Source organism: Notolepis coatsorum (genome assembly GCF_963971535.1).
Source record: "Notolepis coatsorum genome assembly, chromosome: 15".
In the NCBI taxonomy this organism is placed as follows: Eukaryota; Metazoa; Chordata; class Actinopteri; order Aulopiformes; family Paralepididae; genus Notolepis; species Notolepis coatsorum.
Genome location: NC_140179.1, coordinates 41,974,739 through 41,995,914, shown reverse-complemented (window position 1 = coordinate 41,995,914; position 21,176 = coordinate 41,974,739). Strand labels below are relative to the sequence as shown.

The window sequence follows — 21,176 nt, the reverse complement described above, 5'->3', positions numbered from 1 at the left end:
AACCAGCTCATACTCAGATCCTGCTAAGTTTAGGAAGGCGGTGAATTTAAATAACTCTTCCACAACTCTTCTTTTTGATATAATACCTTTGTGCCTGGAAAAAAAGTTTAAAATAACATGTTTTTGAGAGCCCAAAATGTGTACAGCCTCTGACAATTTCCAGAGGTAAATTCAGAAGTGTTTCCACATCTGAAAACAAACTTCATGGTATATAGAAACACTGTAGAAAGTGTCATGCTTCTTTCATAAAATGCACAATACCATCCATATCGTCACCCTCTTAAAATAATGGCCTAAGTCATTTTTTGGAGAAAATGTTTTTTTTGCCTAACTCATACAGTATCTTCATGATGCTGGCCACCCTCTGGTACAATCGCCTACATCCTTAATTGAAAGGATCATGCTGTTTCTACCCTGGAAGAATATTGCCTATGTCAAGAGTGTGACTTAGGCAGTTTTATCTTTTGCCTAAGTCACAAGACATGCGACTTAGGCAATTTTACAACTTTTCAAGATGGCAGATGCTTCGAGAAGCAAGAAAAGCTACAGTCTGGATGAAGTAATTTCCATGATTCAGGGCTCGTCCCCTATTGGTAAGTGATAAGGTTTACTATAATATAGGCCAGGCTATACATGTTGTGTAGTTATTTAGTCTTTTACTGTCACAAATTATAGTTTAATTACAAACACAAAATAGTGAATGAATCCAAGCAGAAACGTCTCAAAGGAATGCCATACAAGGGCAAAAGTGGCAACAAAATACCTGCAAAGGCTAAGGGTCCTCCCTGCAATTCAAAGTTCTGTCAACGAGTCAAGACTCGAGACTGCCAATCCATTACAGAAGAACAGAGGCAGTGGATATTTCAGAATGTTTGGTCGATGAACATCTGGGAAGAACGTCGGTTATACATCAAAACTTTGGTCACAAAGGTCGCCATAAAGCAAAGGAACGTTGCTGAAGAATCCAGGCGCAATGTGTCATTGTCCTACCAACTTAAACTTCAGGATGGAACGAGTCATAAAGTGTGCCAGGCACTTTTTTCTTTGTCTCCATGAAAGAACCATGGCTGAATAAAGACACCATCGACCATGACAGACAAGCAGCAGCCCCGCCAACTAAATCTGGACCTAAGAGTGGCAAGCATGCAAAGCTGGAAACTGAGCACAGCGACCTACAAAGACAAGAAGTTCCTTCACCCAGGCACAACCATCTCCCAACTACATCGGGAATATTAACAAGCAGCTGCAACTGCTGGAGTGAGGGCCGTTGGGATATGGCATTTTACAGATGTGTTCCATGAAGGAAAGTATTCCATATTCATTCCTCGAAAAGATCAGTGTGATGTTTGTGTTTCATTCAAGCATGGTAATATCAGTAAGGCCAAATATGATGCACATGTGATGGCAAAAGATGAAGCAAGACAAGAGAAATCACACGACAAGGATTCTGCAAACAATGATAAGTCCGTTTGGACAATGGACTTGCAAGCTGTGCTGCTGTGTCCAAAAACCCAAGCCAGCTGCCTGTATTACAAAACAAAACTGCAGGTCCATAACTTTACCCTCTATGACTTGAAATCAAAGGAAGGGTACTGCTACATGTGGGACGAGACTCAGTGCGATCTCAGTAGCGAAGTATTCGCACACCTTCAATCTCGCCATTTTGAAGGTTTGATCAAAGATCATCCAGAAATCAAGGAGATAGTAGTGTGGAGCGATGGTTGTGGTTATCAGAACCGCAATGCAAATGTGGCGAATGCATTTTCTGAGCTTGCCAGGAAATATGAGGTACTAATAACACAGAAGTACCTTGTTGCTGGACACATACAAATGGAGTGTGACAGCATGCATTGCTGATTCTCATGAAATCTTGATTTCAAAATTTCAAACATAATTTTTTTTTAACAAACTTGCATCAACAAATGTCCTTTCCAAGCACTATAAGCCAGGTCTGGAGTATATGTGAATAATAATTAGAAAATATTTATTTACAATTTAACACCTTTTTGAACACATTTTCCAAAATAAGTCCTTCAAAATCTCATTACCGCAACAGTCTTAAAACTTCAAGACAATAAGAAAAGCGTATACATTTTCACAGTTTTAAGAATTGATTATTAACAGTCATAGACACATACCTGAAACTATAAAATAATATATATCTTTAAATACTGATGTTTAGAATAGTTTGTCATATTACTCTCATTACCGCAACACCTTCTGCAGTCGACAACGACAACATTTCATGGAAACCTGAATTTGTCTTAAAATGTCATTGTAAACCTGAAAGCACATAACAAATAGATCATGGACATGCTTTTAGAATCAAATTATAATTGTTCACTAAATTAAATAAACATTAAATTAACAGCTGTTGTGGTAATGATACATGGGTTTCGGAAATGAGATTAATGATTTTGGTAATGATAATAAGTATGCTGTAAGTAAATAAGTGTTGCCAGACACAACTCGAGGCTTAACACATTCGGGGCCATTGGGCTGAGTCTAATTAATGTCAAGAAGACCGGGGAATGTAAACAAACATGGGGCTTTTTGTACAGCTAAATCTATACTTTATAGTATTGCTATCTGTCCATTCTCATTGTCAATTGAGTCCATAAACCGTCCCTTCAAAATGGCTTAAAGAAAAAAAAAATCATCAATAGGTTCTCATTTTATAGCGCCGTGAATATAAGCGTTATACGGGATTTGGGACTAATATATTTTCTGGAAGGCTAGATATAGGGCTAATAGCTGCTAACGTTATAACCAATGGCATTTCCGTTTTACAGATGCTACAGAAATAACTCAAACTGCATATGATCGGGACGATCCCAAAGCATGTATGCATGAAGGGGGGGGGGGGGCTGGGGACGTCGTTTATTATTATTGATTACCAATAACCGTGTTCGTCTAACTAGCCACATAGGCCGATCGCCTGGATGGCTATCAAAACAATGCCCGATCGGGCTGTAATTTACGTGAAAAAGATCTTACCGTGGTCCGGGCTGATCCCCCCGAGCATTTCCCCGTTATCGATCGCCATCTGGTAGATCGATATGTCAATTGGCTGATGATAAATCCCCTTATTGCATGGTGAAATCTGCAATCCGAAACGTAATCCAAGCTACATGCTGCACATCCAGAATCCTGCTACTGAAATCTCCATTGAAAGGAAAAAAAAAAGACTGATCCGTTCAGCCACAGGGCACACTGCATTAGCGCGATAGCGCCCCCAAGAGGATCTGGCCGGTATTGCACCTTCTCGAATTCATAGAGTAGGGTAAATCTGCAATGCCGCTCTGCGACCTTGAATAGGTTATTAAAATGGAATAAAAGCAATAACAACTTCCCACGGATATGTCCGTGCCTCTGTCCACAACGGGTGGAATCGAAACAGGGAGATCTCCGTGCCTAGGCGGGAATGTGTTAAGAGCAAGCCTGTTGGTTATTCAAAGCAAACCACTTGGTGTGTCTGATTAGCCACAAACACCAAAGCAGTCAATTACATTTGTGTCATTTTACTTGCATCACAAAATTTTGGTAACACAACAAATTACATAATTATGAAAACCTCTAATTTACTGTCTATTTGTCACGTTAACAGTGAACCTTTTTAATGAGAGATTATTTCAGGGCTTGCCAACGCTCACTGACTGCAGTGACTGGATGCTTTCATAAAATTGCAACTAAGGCATTTGCATATCCTCTCAATCAAATTAAGAAAAAAATGCATTTGTTCAGCTCAACTCACAACTTTATTCTGTTTAAGTGGCTCGGCGGCCCGATCAAACCAAGCAGACCATGTACAGTATACAGTGGCTCGGCGGCCCGATCAAACCAAGCAGACCATGTACAGTATACAGTGGCTCGGCGGCCCGATCAAACCAAGCAGACATCAAAAAATAACACAGTATGCTATGACTGGCCCCTGTAAATGTCCTAACACAACCCCCTCAATGTACAGTAAATGACCAAGTATGGTTGTCAATATTCCAATGTACAGTTTTGTTTGTACAGTTGTACAGTGTATGTCCCCCACCCCCACTTCCAATGTACAGTCCCGTCCCCCCCCCTACCCAACCTCCTCCAATGTACAGTTTCTACGTCAAATGTATATACTCCCTTTTCTGGACTATTTTTATATCACAAACAGTACTGTATGTGCAAGTCTGGTACATGTCATAAATGTATAGATGTAGCAGTACTGTCTATCTGTATGTCATGTATGTCATATATGTTATGATGAATTGAAAATGGGGGACCCTGATGTAAACAAGACGAAAGTCTTTCTCTGGTCTGCATCCCCTTAACAATTGTATGTATTGAGCTGTACTGTACTGTACCCATTCTGCAATCTGTTAATAAAGTTTTACAATTCAATTCAATTCAATTCACGGCAGAATGTGTAGACAATAGACAGACAGTGAAAACAAAGTTATCCTCGAAGTCCTGTGGGTATTGTCTCCTCAACGTTTCTGCAGCTGAGCTTTTGTATTGTATGTATTGAGCTGTACTGTACTGTACCCATTCTGAAATCTGTTAATAAAGATTTCAATCAATCAATCAATTCAATCAAGCAAATTGCAGTTCTGCTCAATGAATGAATCCGAGAGGAATCCGAATGTCCCCTCTAACTAGTGCTATATGCTTCATTGCGTCATTAATAAAGTTTTCAATCAATCAATCAAACAATGCTGTTTTTTAGACATTCACAAGACTTGCATAACATTACAACTGCACGGCGGCAGTTTCAACAACATTATGTATTGTCCCTTACCTTAGATGAGCCGCGCCTGCTGCATACATCCCACAACGTCATCTTTTCCATTAATTCATTCCAGATAGGGCGGCGGCATTGTTGTTATTGATATCATCTTCATCAATGCCATCAGCCCTGTTTAGACATTCACAAGACTTGCGTAACGTTAGCTAGCAAGCAAGCTAGTCGACAATATCTCGTTCCTCCATTGCAACGCTATCTACAGTACTAGAGAATTCAAAGTGCCCGCGAGGCGATGACGTTGTTGTTGTTGTTGTGACGTTTAGCTTTTATCGCAGGTGTATATATATATATAATCAAACGATGCACAATAAGTTCATGAACAATAACAAAACACTCCACCCTGGTGGTAGCCCTTTAGCTACATTAGCTACAACAAGTTATCTTCTTAAACTGAGATAAAAATTATTTTGAAAACAAGCTCGCTGCAGAGCCACAGTACGGCACAAGAGAAACCATTATCTGATTGGGCCACAAGGCTGTCAATCATGCTAGCTGCAGAGCCACAGAACAGAAAAAGAGAAACCATTAGCTGATTGGTGGATTGAATGATTGACAGCCTTGTTATCCATTCAATGGCAAGAGTTTAACTGCACAGACCGTGCTTAGATGAAGTTAATAGCCTATTTTGATTGGCTGTTATTTATTATTTATTTAACAATGGGTCAACCTGTGAAGTATTCTGCACGAATAATTACTGCAGGCAATACTGCAGTGCAGGCCTGCTCAGAGCTGTCAATTTTGGCCATTTTTGAAAAAAAAAAATTCACTGACATTTTTTTACAGAGGAAAACATTTATAATAAAAAAAAAAATAATAATAATAAAAAAATATATATATATATATATATATATATATATATATATATATATATATATATATATATATATATATATATGTATATGTAAATGAATAATAATTATGAATTATGAGTGAATTTGTATTTCACGTGTTGTCATAGAGAAACCTCCACTGCTCTACATCTACCATCTTTGTGTTGTTCACACTGTCGTGAAGAAAAAACAGATCACATAGTCACAAAGAGATTTTGCGCACATTTTCTCCTCGTTATGTTTTGGATAACGGATTCGTACCTCTACTCAACGATGAAGCATAACCAGACAGAAGAGGAGAGAAGAGCAAAAATAGAAAAGGAGGTACACAGCGACTTTTATTTCCAAAACGGCACGGAGCATAAGCACCTGGCCGTGGGGACAGCGACCGTTCACGCAACATTAACGGCCAATCCTGAAAGAAAGAACAGACCCCCGAATGGCAGAATGGACCGAAAGACCTTTTTGTCCCTTATCCTGCTACTCTCGGGAGACATTCATCTAAACCCAGGCCCGGTCTTGACCAGAACTCAGGCGAGAAGACTTGGTCTGGCAGCGCAAGAAGCGATGGACGTTACCATCGCGACCAACATCAACAATTCAACCTGTGGCTACATCCACTGCGCGGACGGCAACTCTTCCCAAATGACGCCGCAGCAGACGAGCACACGTGAGGCAGAGACGAGAGGAGGTGAACCGAGGGTCGAAACCATGACGACCATCCCGACGCGGGATTTGTTGTACCAGCACGGCGCGGGTCCCGACCCCCCCCCCTCCCCCCTTCCCACCCACGACAACAAAGCCCCCCCAACCGGCAACCCCACGGACAAATCGCCTGATAAATTAGCCAACCTAGCCAGGCTGGCTATGTTTACCAGCCCAGGAGAACAAAGGGTTGCCGCCAGAAAAGACAGGACAAAGTATCCCCCCTCCCCACACACCAGCACACAGACCTCACGGAGACAACAACAAAGCCCCCCCCCCTCCCTCCCCCACAGCAGCACCAGAAAACAATTACCTGGAACTTGAAGACATCAATAACACAGCTAATAAAAACGGACTACACATCTTTCACCTTAATGTGAACAGCATTAAGCATAAGCTGGACGAAATAAGAAACCTGTTTATGAGCGGTAAGGTAGACTTAATATGCTTTACTGAAACTAAACTTGATCCATCTGTAACAGACCCTGAAATAGAAATAGAGAACTATACTATAGTCCGTAATGACAGAAACCAGTATGGAGGTGGTGTTTGTATGTACATACATAAGGACACCAAATTCATTACCCGTACTGACCTTCATCATGAGACAATTGAAACCGTATGGGTGGACATTTTATTTGAAAGGGCAAAATCTGTTCTAGTCGGCACAATATACAGACCGCCAGATCAAACTGGCTTTTATGATACTCTGGATGTGTGCTTAGCTGGAGCTGAGGATGCGGAAAAAATTCTTATTGGGGATTGGAACACGGATATGCAACAAAAAGATGCACCCGTCTTCAAATCCTTCAATAGGTTTTGTGATCTGCACGGCCTCAGCCAACTAATCACCCAACCCACAAGGATATGTGAATCAACTCAGACTACCATTGACCTCATACTGACCTCTGACAAGACCAAGATCTCCAATAAAGGGGTTATAGCATGCGGGTTAAGTGATCATTATATGATATTCTGTACCCGCAAAAAGCTAAAACTAAAGGCTGGCTGTCACAAAACAGTCACATCTAGAGACCTCAAAACCTACTCTAGCGAGGCCTTTAACCTTGAACTGGAGAGTCTGGACTGGTCAGATGAACTCAATGGTACACTGGTTGAAGAAACTTGGCTTGGCTTCAAAACCAAATTTTCATCAATACTAAACAACATGGCCCCCCTAAGAACCACCAGGGTAAAAAATGGCGCTGAGCCATGGATGCACACTGAAATACTGACCGCTATGAAAGCCAGAGACAAAAAATGCTCTGAGTTTCGTAAAAGTCAGTCAAAGCTTACCAAAAGCACGAGCAGTGAACTCCAAGACCACGTGACTGAACTCAAACTAGAAAGAAACAGACTAAGAAATGACGTAAACTCCATGATCAAAACTGCTAAAAAAAAATTCATCAATGACAAAACCGAGGAAAACAAAAATAAACCACGTGAACTTTGGAAATTACTCAACAATCAACTAGGCTGCAGTAAAAAACTCAAAACCAGGTTCTCAAACATAAACATAAAGACGGACAACACGCTCATCGCAGACAAGCTGGATGTAGCCAATTACTTAAACACTTTCTTCACAAACATAGCCACAACACTGGTAAACAAACTACCCTCCCACTCAGGGCAGTATGGGGTAGAACACATAGTAGCATACTACAAGAACCTAGGCGTCCACAAAGACGACTTCAAACTGGAAATAGTAACTACAGATGAGGTACTCAAAAAACTGAGCGCCCTCCAACCAAACAAGGCCACTGGCCATGACAACATCCCCTCCAAATTCCTCAGAGACTCAGCAGCAGCCATCACCCCAGTCATCACACACATAATAAACCTCTCCATAAAACAGGGACACGTCCCCAAGGACTTCAAAATTGCGAGAGTAACACCCCTGCACAAAAAGGGCAGCAAATTAGACCCGGGTAACTACCGCCCTGTTTCTATCCTTACATCCATCTCGAAAGTCATGGAAAAAATGTTATACGAACAGATCGAAAAGTACCTCGCGGAAAAAAATCTAATCTACAAATTCCAATCTGGCTTCAGAACATCCCACTCCACTGACACATGCCTTCTCTACTTGAACGACCACATCAAACAAGAGGTGGACGCGGGCAAATACTGCGGCATGGTCATGCTGGACCTACAAAAGGCCTTCGACACTGTCAATCACACCATTCTGATTGACAAGCTAAAAGCAATTGGTTTTGATAGTTTATCAGTGAGCTGGATACAATCCTACCTGGAGGGGAGGGAACAGATGGTGGAAGTAAACGGTACACTATCCCCCCCCCTCACAGTGAGCTGTGGTGTTCCACAAGGAAGCATACTAGGACCGCTACTATTCCTAATTTATGCAAATGACATGTCGTCAGCTTGTGACTGCAACTTGTTCCTGTTTGCGGACGACTCAGCCCTGCTGGTCTCTGACAAGAACAAGTTACAGGTTGAAAAAGCCCTCAGCTCGGAACTAGGCAAAATCTGCATATGGCTCGCCGACAACAAACTATCATTACACATGGGCAAAACAGAGTCCATTCTCTTCGGTTCAAATAACAAACTCAGCAAGACCGACGGCTTCTCGGTTACAGTGGGTGACAATATTATCACAAGGAAAGATGAAATTACCTACCTGGGTTCCATCCTAGAGGCTAATCTTTCCTGTGACAAAATGGCATCCAATGTAATAAAAAAAGTCAACCAACGAACGCGATTCTTGTACCGGATCTCCTCTCTGGTAAACAAGAATACCCTGAAGACTCTAGCAGGAGCACTCATTCAAGGGTACTACGACTATGCTTGCACCTCATGGTACCAAAGCACCTCAAAGGCACTAAAAAACAAATTACAAACATCTCAAAACAAGCTAGTCAGACTACTACTTGACCTGACTCCTAGAACCCACCTCACCCCTGCCCACTTTGACAACCTAGGATGGCTTAGAGTAGACGATAGAGTACAGCAACTTGCAATGGGCCTGGTCTACAAGATACACTACGCGACCAAGGTACCCATGTACATGTCAAAATACTTCCCAAAGGTCAGTGAATACCACGATCACAACACCAGAGGGAGCTCCACAAATCATGTAAAACCCAGATTCGGCTCAAACAAGGGACTAAACACGTTTCGCAATTATGCCACATCAATGTGGAACGCCCTGCCTAAAGCTGTAAAGGAATGTGAATCACTACCCACCTTCAAAAACACTCTCAAAAAACACCTACGTGAGACTGCAATTCGAAACTGGCCCCTACAAATGTCCTAACCTAGTTGTACAGTAAATTACCAAGTAAGGCTTTGTCAATATTCCAATGTACAGTGTAAAATGTGTGTGTGTCCCCTTCCCAACCCCCCCCCCCCCCCCCACCTCCAATGTACAGCCCTCACCCAACCCACCCAACCCCACCCCACCCAACCAACCTCCTCCAATGTACAGTTTCTATGCCAAATGTATATACACTCCTTTTCTGGACACTTTTGTATCACAAACAGTACTGTATTTGCAAATCTGATATGTCATAAATGTATAGATGTAGCAGTACTGTCTATCTGTATGTCATGTATGTCATATATGTTATGATGAATTGAAAATGGGGGACCCTGATGTAAACAAGACGAAAGTCTTTCTCTGGTCTGCATCCCCTTAACAATTGTATGTATTGAGCTGTACTGTACTGTACCCATTCTGCAATCTGTTAATAAACTTTTCAATCAATCAATCAAACATATGAGCAAAAAACGATTTTGGCCACTCTTGCACATAGCTATCTTTAAACATGTCACGTTTTGCATCCTCACCTGTTCCTCCTCCTCCAGCACTTTCAGGATAAAATCCACACAACCTCTACATCTACCTCAACCGTCTTGCAATCAGCCTGGTCTACAAGATACACTACACGACCAAGGTACGTCAAAATACTTCCCAAAGGTCAGTGAATACCATGATCACAACACCAGAGGGAGCTCCACAAATCATGTTAAACCCAGATTCGGCTCAAACAAGGGACTAAACACGTTTCGCAATTATGCCACATCAATGTGGAACGCCCTACCCAAAGCTGTAAAGGAATGTGAATCACTACCCACTTTCAAAAACACTCTCAAAGAACACCTATGGGAGACTGCAATTCGAAACTGGCCCCTACAAATGTCCTAACCCAGTTGTACAGTAAATTACCAAGTATGGCTTTGTCAGTATTCCAATGTGCCCCCCCCCCCCTACCCAACCCCCCCCCCCCACACCTCCAATGTACAGTCCCCCCCCCCACCCACCCAACCCCACCCCACCTACCCAACCTCCTCCAATGTACAGTTTCTACGTCAAATGTATATACAATCTTTTCTGAACACTTTGTATCACAAACAGTACTGTATTTGCAAATGTGGTATGTCATAAATGTATAGATGTAGCAGTACTGTCTATCTGTATGTCGTGTGTGTCATATATGTTATGATGAATTGAAAATGGGGGACCCTGATGTAAACAAGACGAAAGTCTTTCTCTGGTCTGCAATGCATCCCCTTAACAATTGTATGTATTGAGCTGTACTGTACTGTACCCATTCTGCAATCTGTTAATAAACGTTTCAATCACTCAATCAATCAAACCGTCACCTCAACCTCTACCTGTGCTCCCACGCCTCAACCCGCCCACAGAGCATGCAGCTACCGCGGCCAGGAGCCCTCGCCCGAGGAGGCTCTGGAGGAGCGCTCTCTCCTCGCTTCCATCGCCTGGCCCGAGCCTCCGGATGTCACGCCTCGACCCCTGAGCCAGACGAGCGACCCCGCGAAGAGCAGCTTCACCCTCCCCCCGGCGGAGGAGGGAGGCAGAGGGTGGCGTGTCGGGGAGCAGCTGGAGGCCATCATCCAGATGTTGGACTTCCAGGGGCATCCCAAGCGCTACGGGGGAGACTTCCTCGTTGCTCGGCTGCACGACCCGAAGCTTGTGGCGGGCGTGGCGGGGCGGCTGGTGGACCACCTCAATGGGTCCTACTCTGCCTTCTTCCCTTTGCTCTGGGAGGGGAGGGCGCAGGTGAGCACATCCCTACCTCATTTATACACATCCCTACCTCATTTATGCACATCCCTACCTCATTTATGCACATCCCTACCTTGTTTCTGCACATCCCTACCTCGTTTATACACATCCCTACCTCATTTCTACACATCCCTACCTCATTTATGCACATCCCTACCTTGTTTATGCACATCCCTACCTCATTTCTGCCCATCCCTACCTCATTTCTGCACATCCATACCTCATTTATACACATCCATTCCTCATTTCTGCACATTCCTACCTCATTTATACACATCCCTACCTCATTTATACACATCCCTAACTCATTTATACACATCCATACCTCATCTACACATCCCTACCTCATTTCTGCACATCCATACCTCATTTATACACATCCATTCCTCATTTCTGCACATCCCTACCTCATTTATACACATCCCTACCTCATTTATACACATCCATACCTCATCTATACACATCCCTACCTCATTTATGCACATCCATACCTCATTTATACACATCCATACCTCATCTATACACATCCCTACCTCATTTATACACATCCATACCTCATCTATACACATCCCTACCTCATTTATGCACATCCATACCTCATTTATACACATCCATTCCTCTTTTATGCACATTCCTACCTCATTTCTACACACCCCTACTTCATTTCTGCACACCCCTAGCTAATTTTTGCATTTTAAAAAGTTTGCATTTTGTACTTCATTGTTTGCATTTGTACTTCATTGTTTGCATTTGTATTTTATTGTGTACTTTAGTTTGTACTTTAGTTGTATATTGTATATTTTGCATAGTGTTGGTCTTTATTCTTTTAACTTTTTTTTACTGTATGAAGCACATTCTCAGGAGGCTCATACAGAACCAATCATTTCACTGTAATGTACACGTACATTATGTGACAAATAAAACACAACTTGAACCTGAAACTGCAGGTGGAGGTGACGCTGGTCCATCCCAGCGAGGCCGTCTCCGTGCTGAGCAGGCTGACAAGGGAGCAGCCAGACCGGGTGAGCGGCGTAAGCTTGTTCCGCTCAGGCTCCAAGTCCGAAATTACATCTTGTAATATTTGCCTGCCGTCAAACCGGCAACCGCTGTGCAACTACACGGATCTCCACACGGGGGAGCCCTGGTACTGCTACAAACCCAAGGGCCTGAGCTGTGAGAAAAGGATCTACCATAGTAAATCTGGCTTCAAGAACAACGTCATCGCCAAGGCAGAGGAACTGTTCTTTCAAAGGTAAATTACAGCTTTCCGTGAAATGTTTTTCCCTACTAGAATTAAAAGTGAACATGGTCCTTGTGTGCTATGTTTTATTCATTGAAACTGGGGATGTGGAAAGATTCTATTACATTCGATTAATTATTGTCATCATACAGCACAAGTACAGTACATTGATTCTATATCATACTGGCTGCCGCTCAGCGTCATCTGCACTAACCTCACTTCGTGCATATGCACTGAATAAAAATCCACAATGTACCTTTACATACCAACATTCGTCTGGCCACACCCCTATCCGCTACCTTCATAAGCAGGTGTGTGGCCACACACTCGCCTCCTTCTTCACTTTCACCACAAGGAAGTGCCTGTTGTATACATCACTTGACGAGGTTGTTTAAGCTGAAGAAAGTTGAGTTACGTGTTTACATTTTTTCTTGCTTTTTTCTTTCTCTCATAACTTTAAAAAGAAAAAAGCTAAGTCATAATGTTTACCTCGGAGGGTCGCGCTAGCAACGTTACCCTTCACCAGCGGTTCTCCATTGCCTCCTCTGTCGTGCGTCTTGGAGTGGGGTTGAGGCCACTTTCGTGGTCGGCAGCCGCGCCCGGTAGGCGTCCGATAGGTAGTTTGCCTCTCCAAGGAGCTGGTGCACCAGCGCCGTCTCCTGTGCGATGGCCTGGTTCCGGCTCTGGTTCCTTTGCCGCCGGAGAGTCGTCCGCTGTTGGGCGGCCGGCTCCTCTGGTGGCGGAGGATTTGAGACACAAACTTTTTGCGTCGGCTCGCTCCCGTCGTAAGATGGTGGCTTGTAGACGCGAACGGCCTGGTTTTGGTGAGTTGCTGGAGCCGGATGAGGATGCGTCTGATTCTCCATGGCCGATGGAAACAGAGGACTACATGGTAGAAGCAGACGGGTTCTTATTTGACGCCCCGGTGGAGACATGTCCGCCGCCCGTCCAGGTAACACTGGAGGGGGGTGATAGGTCTCCTTGGGGTCCCTCGTACGCGGATGTTGGGTTAGAACCTCCGACTCGGCGGCGGGATGCCCTGCTATCAGCCACATCAGAATGTGGCTCTGTAACCAGTAGTCTGCTGCATGTGAGGGACGCGAGCTCGGTGGGGGAAAGTATGCAGGGGGAACTGCGTGCTTTGGTCCCCCGAGCTCATAGCGGTGGCGGCAGTCAGCAAACGGCGTGCCGCTGCCGCAGCCACTGCCTGTTCCTGTTCCTGATGATCTCATAGGTCATCTATGGCAACGCCGTCCTGTGAGAGAGATGGGCGTTGTCTTTCCATTTTTCCCCTCGATGGAGGCCTACGTCCGTCAGGGACAGGTGGTCTCCCACATCATGGGCCTCACCCCCGCCTACGTGCGAGTCACGAGGGTGGTGGGTTTGGTAGACGGCATGAAGGAGGGGGTGCCTCGGCTTGCCTCGGCTTGATAGGCCGATGGCAGCTCTCCTTTGTCCTGAGGTGGTGTGGGAGCCGTTACGGAAGCCGGTTCCCCAAGGGAAATCGGCGAGGCGGTTGGCTTACTGGAGTGACCAGTCATTTATCTCCGCGACTCAATCTCTGGCTGCCACTTCTAACATCGTGCAGCTGGCGAGATTCATGTCCGGGATACTGACGGGTGGTACGGAGCTGACCGATTTGCAACATGATCAGCTCGCCCAGTCGGCAGGAGCCATCCTGCATCTGATCCAGCTGCAGGCCATCGCCGCTGGGAAAGTACGCGCCCTGGCCACTCTAGCCCAGCGCCACCTTTGGCTGGAGCAGGCGCATGTGCCGGAAAGGAAGAGGACTCCACTTCTGACGGCACCCCTCTCCCATGCTGGGCTCTTCGGGTCGGCGTTGCAGCTGATGACCTCAACCTGCAGGGAGATGCAGGAGGAGCGTTCCGTGCTCCAGCCTCATTTCCCCCCGCCCGATGTCGCTGGTGGAGTCAGACGGAAGGCTCGTCGGCGGGGTTCCGCCGCCGTAGCCGCCGCTGCTACCACCGCCACTGCTGGACCTTCAGCAAAGAAGGCCAGGAGGAAAGAGGGCGACTCCGCCACTGCAGCTGGCCCATCCACGCTCGGAGGTGACGGTAGGGATCGTCGTGACCAGCCTCCTATCCTTTACCGTCCCTCCGGGGCTCCCCGGGGTGGCAAGTCCCGAGCGGCTCGTGGCAGGCGTCGCTAAAAGTGACTTTTTTCCCTCTGTGGTCCCCCCTGTTCCCTTCCCGGCCCAACATATGATTTTGTTAAAGAAATAATAGGTCCCTCCTGGGAGGGACTATTTTTGTTACAAACTGTGTGTTTATTCACTACATATGATGGGGATACGATGTGTGAACCTTTCGCTAGTGTGGGTTTGATAGAAGGGCTAGACTTTAAGTCTTGTTGGTCGCTACATTTCATGTTAGAGCTTAAGCAAGGCCTGCAGCTTACACTCGGTTGAAAAAGGTTTTTTTTCTGCCTCGACCTGAAGGTTAGGTCTTCACATAAAGGTAGAGGTTAGTACTTAGTGTTCTGCTAAGCTCGATATACGTGTAACTTGAGTCTGTTGGTCACATGGCTCAATGTTACCGTGACTTTTCAAATCATGGCTCACGTGGGAAGTCTCTCTGAGGATTCCCGTCTCCTCTCTGTGGTGAGGGTGGCGGGATGTAAGAATGAAAACTATTTTTACCCTCAGCCGCGTCACGTGGGATTCATGTCAGTCTGTGTTTCTTTCTTTTTAATAAAAAGGGAAGAATTGGATTCGCCTGTTCGAATCCAGCTCACAGCTCCGGGGTTGTCACCAGCTTGGCTGGCCGTTCACACTAATACAATTGGCAGTATTAGAGGGTGGGAGAAGCTGGCGTGGTGGGTCCGGGTCGTTGTAAACAGCGACTCCTACAGTTCGGTCGGGGCGCCTGCTAAGCGCGGATAGGATCTAAGGGCGGTAGTGTGATCCTTCCACACGTTACACGCTCTCAGTGAGTGTCCGTGCTGCCAGGTGAAAAGAAGCGGTTGATTGGCTAGACGTGTGTCGGAGGAAGCACGTGATAGCCTCCACTCTCCCAGACCGACTGTGGGGGGTAAGTGCGCAACGACCAGGAAGGGGATTGGGAATTGGTATAACGACTAACATTGGGATGGGAGAAAATCTGAGGAAAAAGGAGGGGGAAAAAGATCAATAAAAAAAAAAAAAAAAGAAGAGGGGAGAATATGAAGCACGACAACTCCTTGTCGTTCTCCCAGGCGACTTGAAGGACCAATGTCTGGTGTCTGGTTGGACTATCCATTGATGTGTTTGGGTCTCGACGCATACATAGTGCTGGCTCGGGGTGTTTCTGATAAGAATCACGCATGAGGCTGGTACGCCTTGGTTGCTCATTATTAAAACGGCGTTTTTATAGGGCAACTGGGATGGAGGTTTTCTCTTCCGAGCGCCTGTTACTAGGTCTCGACGAATTCTCGTTCATATCTGGGGGATGTTAACGGAATAGATCAAAACATAGGTAGAGGGGTCTCACGCCCTTGGGGTGGGCCACTGAGCACGGTACGAATGGGACCGTCTGGGTGGCGCCCTCTTTTCATGTTTTTAGATCGACACTCTCTTGGAGTGGGGATGTCGGCGTGGTTAGGGCACGGGACTGGTTCTGGTCATGCTGGTCTAGGTTAGTTAACCCGTTGTCCGCCGGGGACGCAGATCTGCTGTTCTGGTACCCTGAGGGACTTGTGCTTTTTTCGGGGGGAAAAATGCCGGGTCGGCCCGGGTGTCACAGGGTTGGGCGTTATGGAGGCCCTTTGTTGGGTACATGTTGTACCCTGCGGTATCATGAAGGGGCTGGTTCTCCATTCTTTTCGCTCCTCTCTTACGCATGGCAAAGAGGGGGCTGTTGGGGTGGTCTTATGGACCTCCTCTGGCAGCCCTGTGTGCTTCCTGAGCCGCCAGGCCCGGTCCGAAGTTGTGTTTCGTCGACCCGTAGGCCTGGAATAACCCCTTTTTGAAAACTGTAACACTTGTACTGCGGTATAGCCAGTGTGTACCCGCAGGTGTGTTTTGGAGTTTGTCAGGGTCAGTGTGCCAGGCGGCGTACTAGTGGGGGGAAGGGCCCGCTCTTGGAGGTGCCCTATCCGAATACGCTGGCGATGTGGGGGGCGGTGTCACTAAGTGACCGCCTGGTGAGGTATTGATGCTCCGGGGGATCCAGTCCCTTCAGTGGTCTGGGTCTTCCTTCGCGCTCCGCTGCTACGGCCTTGCCACGGGGTTGAGTTTGCTCTCGACCACGTGTTTTTGGGGGCGGTAACGAGGTTTGTTCCTTCCGTTCGTTCCCTGGTGGCATGCGGGTTGTGCGTGTGGGTAGTCGTGGGGTCAAGCCACGGTCTGCTCACCCTGTGCGTTGAGTTGCTCGAGTTTCTCTTCGCACGGTCGGATCCGTCTCCCTCCCGTCCTCCAATAGGGGGGGTATCCTCCATTAGGGAGGGTCGGGGGGGCTCAGTCCTCCCCGGTTCTGATGGTTGTGGGGGGCCTCAGTGGGGTACATTTGTCGAGCTTCAGGCTCCCGCTCAGCTCCCGTAGTGCAGATGACGCTGAGCGGCAGCCAGTATGATATAGAACGTAAGGTTATGAATATAACCAAGTTCTATGAATACTGGTGACGCTCAGCGTCTGGACGCCACTGCGGCCTTTGATCTCGCCTTGTGGTGAAAGATTGGGAAGGAGGCGAGTGTGTGGCCACACACCTGCTTATGAAGGTAGCGGATAGGGGTGTGGCCAGACGAATGTTGGTATGTAAAGGTACATTGTAGATTTTTATTCAGTGCATATGCACGAAGTGAGGTTAGTGCAGATGACGCTGAGCATCACCAGTATTCATAGAATTTGGTTAACCTTACGTTAACACTGTCGCCTCACAGCTAGAAGGTCCTGGGTTTGATCCCCTCTTGACTTGGGGACCAGTTTGCCGCATTGCCAGGTACCCAGGTGGCCTTTCTGTGTGGAGTTTGCATGTTCTCCCTGTGGTCGTAAGGGTTTCCCCTCCCGATAAGATAAACCCAATGGAAAAACATGCAGAACAGATCGCTAACGCTGTCCCTGTGAGCAGAACATTCTCTTTAGTGACTGTTGGTCAGCCGTCACTAAAGGCCAGGACTAAGTTGTGTCTCGACTGTTGTTGTGGTACTTACAGAGAGAGAAAACAAGTGTTATTTATCTTGGCAATGTTTGTATTTATTTATTTATTTATTTATTTATTTATTTATTTATTTATTTATTTATTTATTTATTTATTTATTTATTTATTTATTTATTTATTTATTTATTTATTTATTTATTTATTTATTTATTTATTTATTTATTTATTTATTTATTTATTTATTTATTTATTTATTTATTTATTTATTTATTTATTTATTTATTTATTTATTTATTTATTTATTTATTTATTTATTTATTTATTTATTTATTTATTTATTTATTTATTTATTTATTTATTTATTTATTTATTTATTTATTTATTTATTTATTTATTTATTTATTTATTTATTTATTTATTTATTTATTTATACGTTGTATCGTATTATGCAAGGGTGAAGGTTTGGTTTAAACAGGGGGGGCGGGCACTTAAAGCAGGGGGTCTGGGCGTCCTCCCCCATGAACTCTTGAGCATCAACCACTTAATTTCCTGCTTTCTGGTGTACTTTTATGCACTAATTTGTGCATTTTCTACATCAATTTATGGTGGTAATGTCTTTTTTCAGAAAATGCAGTAAGGCTCTCAGGCATTCTGTATTGCTTATTATTTTTATTCAACATCACCACCGCTACGATGGACGTGTTTTGTGAGGCTCTGTGTCTTCCAAACTTCCTTGGCTGTTTTCTTTTACGTTATTTTTTTTAAAACATTTTAGCCATTGATCTTAACTGATCATTGTGACTTTATTGCTTTTATCGTTTTACTGGTTTTATGTGACTCCGACTTGTCGTGATCGAAACTAGCGGGGCTTGCTGTGGTTGTCATAGCTACAGCTAAACACTACCGGCTTATGAACTTTTTATGAAGACTTTTTTTTCTTAAGCCACAGATTCCGTTGTTTTGTTTTGTTGTTTGTTTGTTTGTTAATTTCAACCACTTCATCCAATTGGACAGAACTTGCCTCCTTTTTTTATTTTTATTTTTATCTCTTTTATCTTATTTGTTTTTTCTTGTTGTTACTATACACAGATCTTTTATGTATTTTATTATATTTTTTCAATTTTATTTCTTATTTTTTCCATCCTTTCCTTGTACAGTGTCCTTGAGTCTGAGAAAGGCGCCTCTCTCTTCAAATCCAATCTATTATTATTATTATTATTATTATTATTATTATTATTATTATTATTATTATTATTATTATTATTATTATTATTATTATTATTATTATTATTATTATTATTATTATTATTATTATTATTATTATGCTAACCTAGCTAGGCTTGCCTTTAGCCTGGTGGCTAGGATAGCTATTGGACCGTCGTGTACACTGTTGTATACGGTGAGAATGAAAAGCTATTTTACAAGATGTCAACACTCACCACAGTGGAAACCGAGTTATCCAGTCTCAGGCGTGGTCTCCGTACTATTGAGTGCCTCCTGGACGACATCATCCAGCAAAAGGCTCTGCTCGTCTCCCGGTTGGATCTCCTGGAAAACCCTTCTTCTACTGCGCTTCCTCTTCCATGGTTGTGTGTAGTAAAGCAGGGTAAAGGGAGGAGGGTATCGCTCCCCCTGTTCTCCCCAAACGTGGATGATGACCCGTTTCTGCTATACAACCAGTATGCTCCACTTGAAGGGCTAACAGAGCTAGCTTCCACAGGCGCGTCGACTGTCTGTCCGGCTTTTTTGGAGCAGCCTGCAGTGGGTTACTCTGGAGCGAACTTCTCCAGCTCGGTGAGGAAGAGACGGTTTTCCCCGACGTCCCCTGTGTCCAGCGGGAAGCGCCGTCGGCGCTGCTCTCCTCCTGTTGTCTTCCACTCTGGGATCTCTCCTGCCGGCCTTCAACGTTCCTCTCTTCAACACAACACACCTCTGGACACTGTGGCCAGCGATGATGACATCACCTGTGATGATTCGCGGCCGTCTTCCTGCCCAGGTGAACCGCATACAACTACTGCTCCAGACACCGCCCTGGTGGCTGGTGTAGCTAACAGTCAGACTCTTCTTCACCCCAAACTCTCTGTTTACATGGGGGGCTGCAGGAATGGCCAACCTGAAATTCTGATCATTGGCGACTCCATTGTTAGATCTGTTGAACTTCCAGGTGCTGTCACTTTCTGTCTCCCAGGCAGTAAGGTTTCTGATATTACAGAATTGATTCCAGTGCTAACTGACCTCCATCCCTCAGCTCACACACTGATTATCCATGTTGGTACTAATAATGTCATGCGTGGTCAATCTGTTGATCTCCGTGACCAGCTGGATTATCTTGCAATGACGATACAGAGCCTGGGTAGAACCTGTGTGTTCTCTGGTCTTATCCCAGCTTCCTCAAAAAGTCCAGAACATTTTAGTCGTATTTTTAGCCTCCACGAATGGCTAAAATCATTTTGTACTGCAACAACACATGGATTTATTAGTAACTTTGATTACTTTTGATTACCAGAAATGACCTCTATAAACTGGATGGCCTGCATCCCAGTCTAAAGGGCATTCAACAGCTTACACGGAATTATATCCAGTACATTGCTTTTAACTCAGATTGATATACACCTCAGCATGACCCTGCACTAGAATCTTCTCCTGGTCATTTTGAGGAGCATCCTATTATGGGTCCTGCTGAACACTCCTTCTCCAACGTCTGTTATTATGTTGTCTGCTTTTACTCTGTCAGATCTCCCTCTACCACCTATTACTTTTAATATAGAAGTCATGATTTCCGATAGGGTTTATGAGCATTACCCAACACATTGGCATACTGTAAATCACTCCAACTTAATATCGGTCACTTTACAGTCTTCTATTTCTTTATCACGTGAGTCAGATTCCACACCACTTTCTCTAAATAATCCACATACCTTTAAAGAAAGGAAAGGGTTGGGATTGATTCACCTGAACATTAGAAGTCTCCTTATGCACCAGAAGTTGGACCATCTTAGCATACTGGTAGCACAGGCTGATCCAGATATATTGGTCATATCTGAGTCCTGGTTGAAGAAATCTGATTCTGACTCCACAATAGATCTACATGATTTTAATGTGTTTAGAAATGATAGGGTAGGTAGGGGTGGTGGGGTGGTTATTTATGTTAAATCTTGTTTTTCGGCTTCTGTTGTTTATGCTGTCACTATCCCAATGTGTTTTGAAGTACTTGTTTTAAAGGTCGAGTTGGGGATCAACAATTTTATATATGTAATTGGTGTCTACAGACCCCCTTCTGCTGATGCTAGCTCTTTAGACAGATTAGCTGAGCTCCTTTCACAATATATTGACTCTGAGGTGATTGTCATGGGTGATTTTAATATTGACTGGTTGAGTGGTGATGCAAAGCACCTTAAAGAAGTCAGTGGTAACCTCAGTCTTTCCCAGTTAATTACTGAGCCCACCAGACCAAACCTTAAAAATGACTCTAGGT

The 21,176-nt window shown here is 44.5% G+C and overlaps 1 protein-coding gene across 1 annotated transcript in view; it reads left to right on the top strand.

Annotated features, from left to right (window-relative positions):
• Positions 1-136: 136 nt before the first annotated feature.
• LOC311242023 (NXPE family member 3-like) overlaps positions 137-21,176 on the top strand; it is a gene marked incomplete at both ends in the record, with an annotated part of 32,977 nt that continues 11,937 nt past the window's right edge. Inside the window, 3 exons of the mRNA XM_084330979.1 lie at positions 137-165; positions 10,987-11,362; positions 12,316-12,620. Coding sequence (XP_084187105.1) covers positions 137-165; positions 10,987-11,362; positions 12,316-12,620 — 710 coding nt within the window. The remainder of the gene's footprint in view (positions 166-10,986; positions 11,363-12,315; positions 12,621-21,176) is intronic.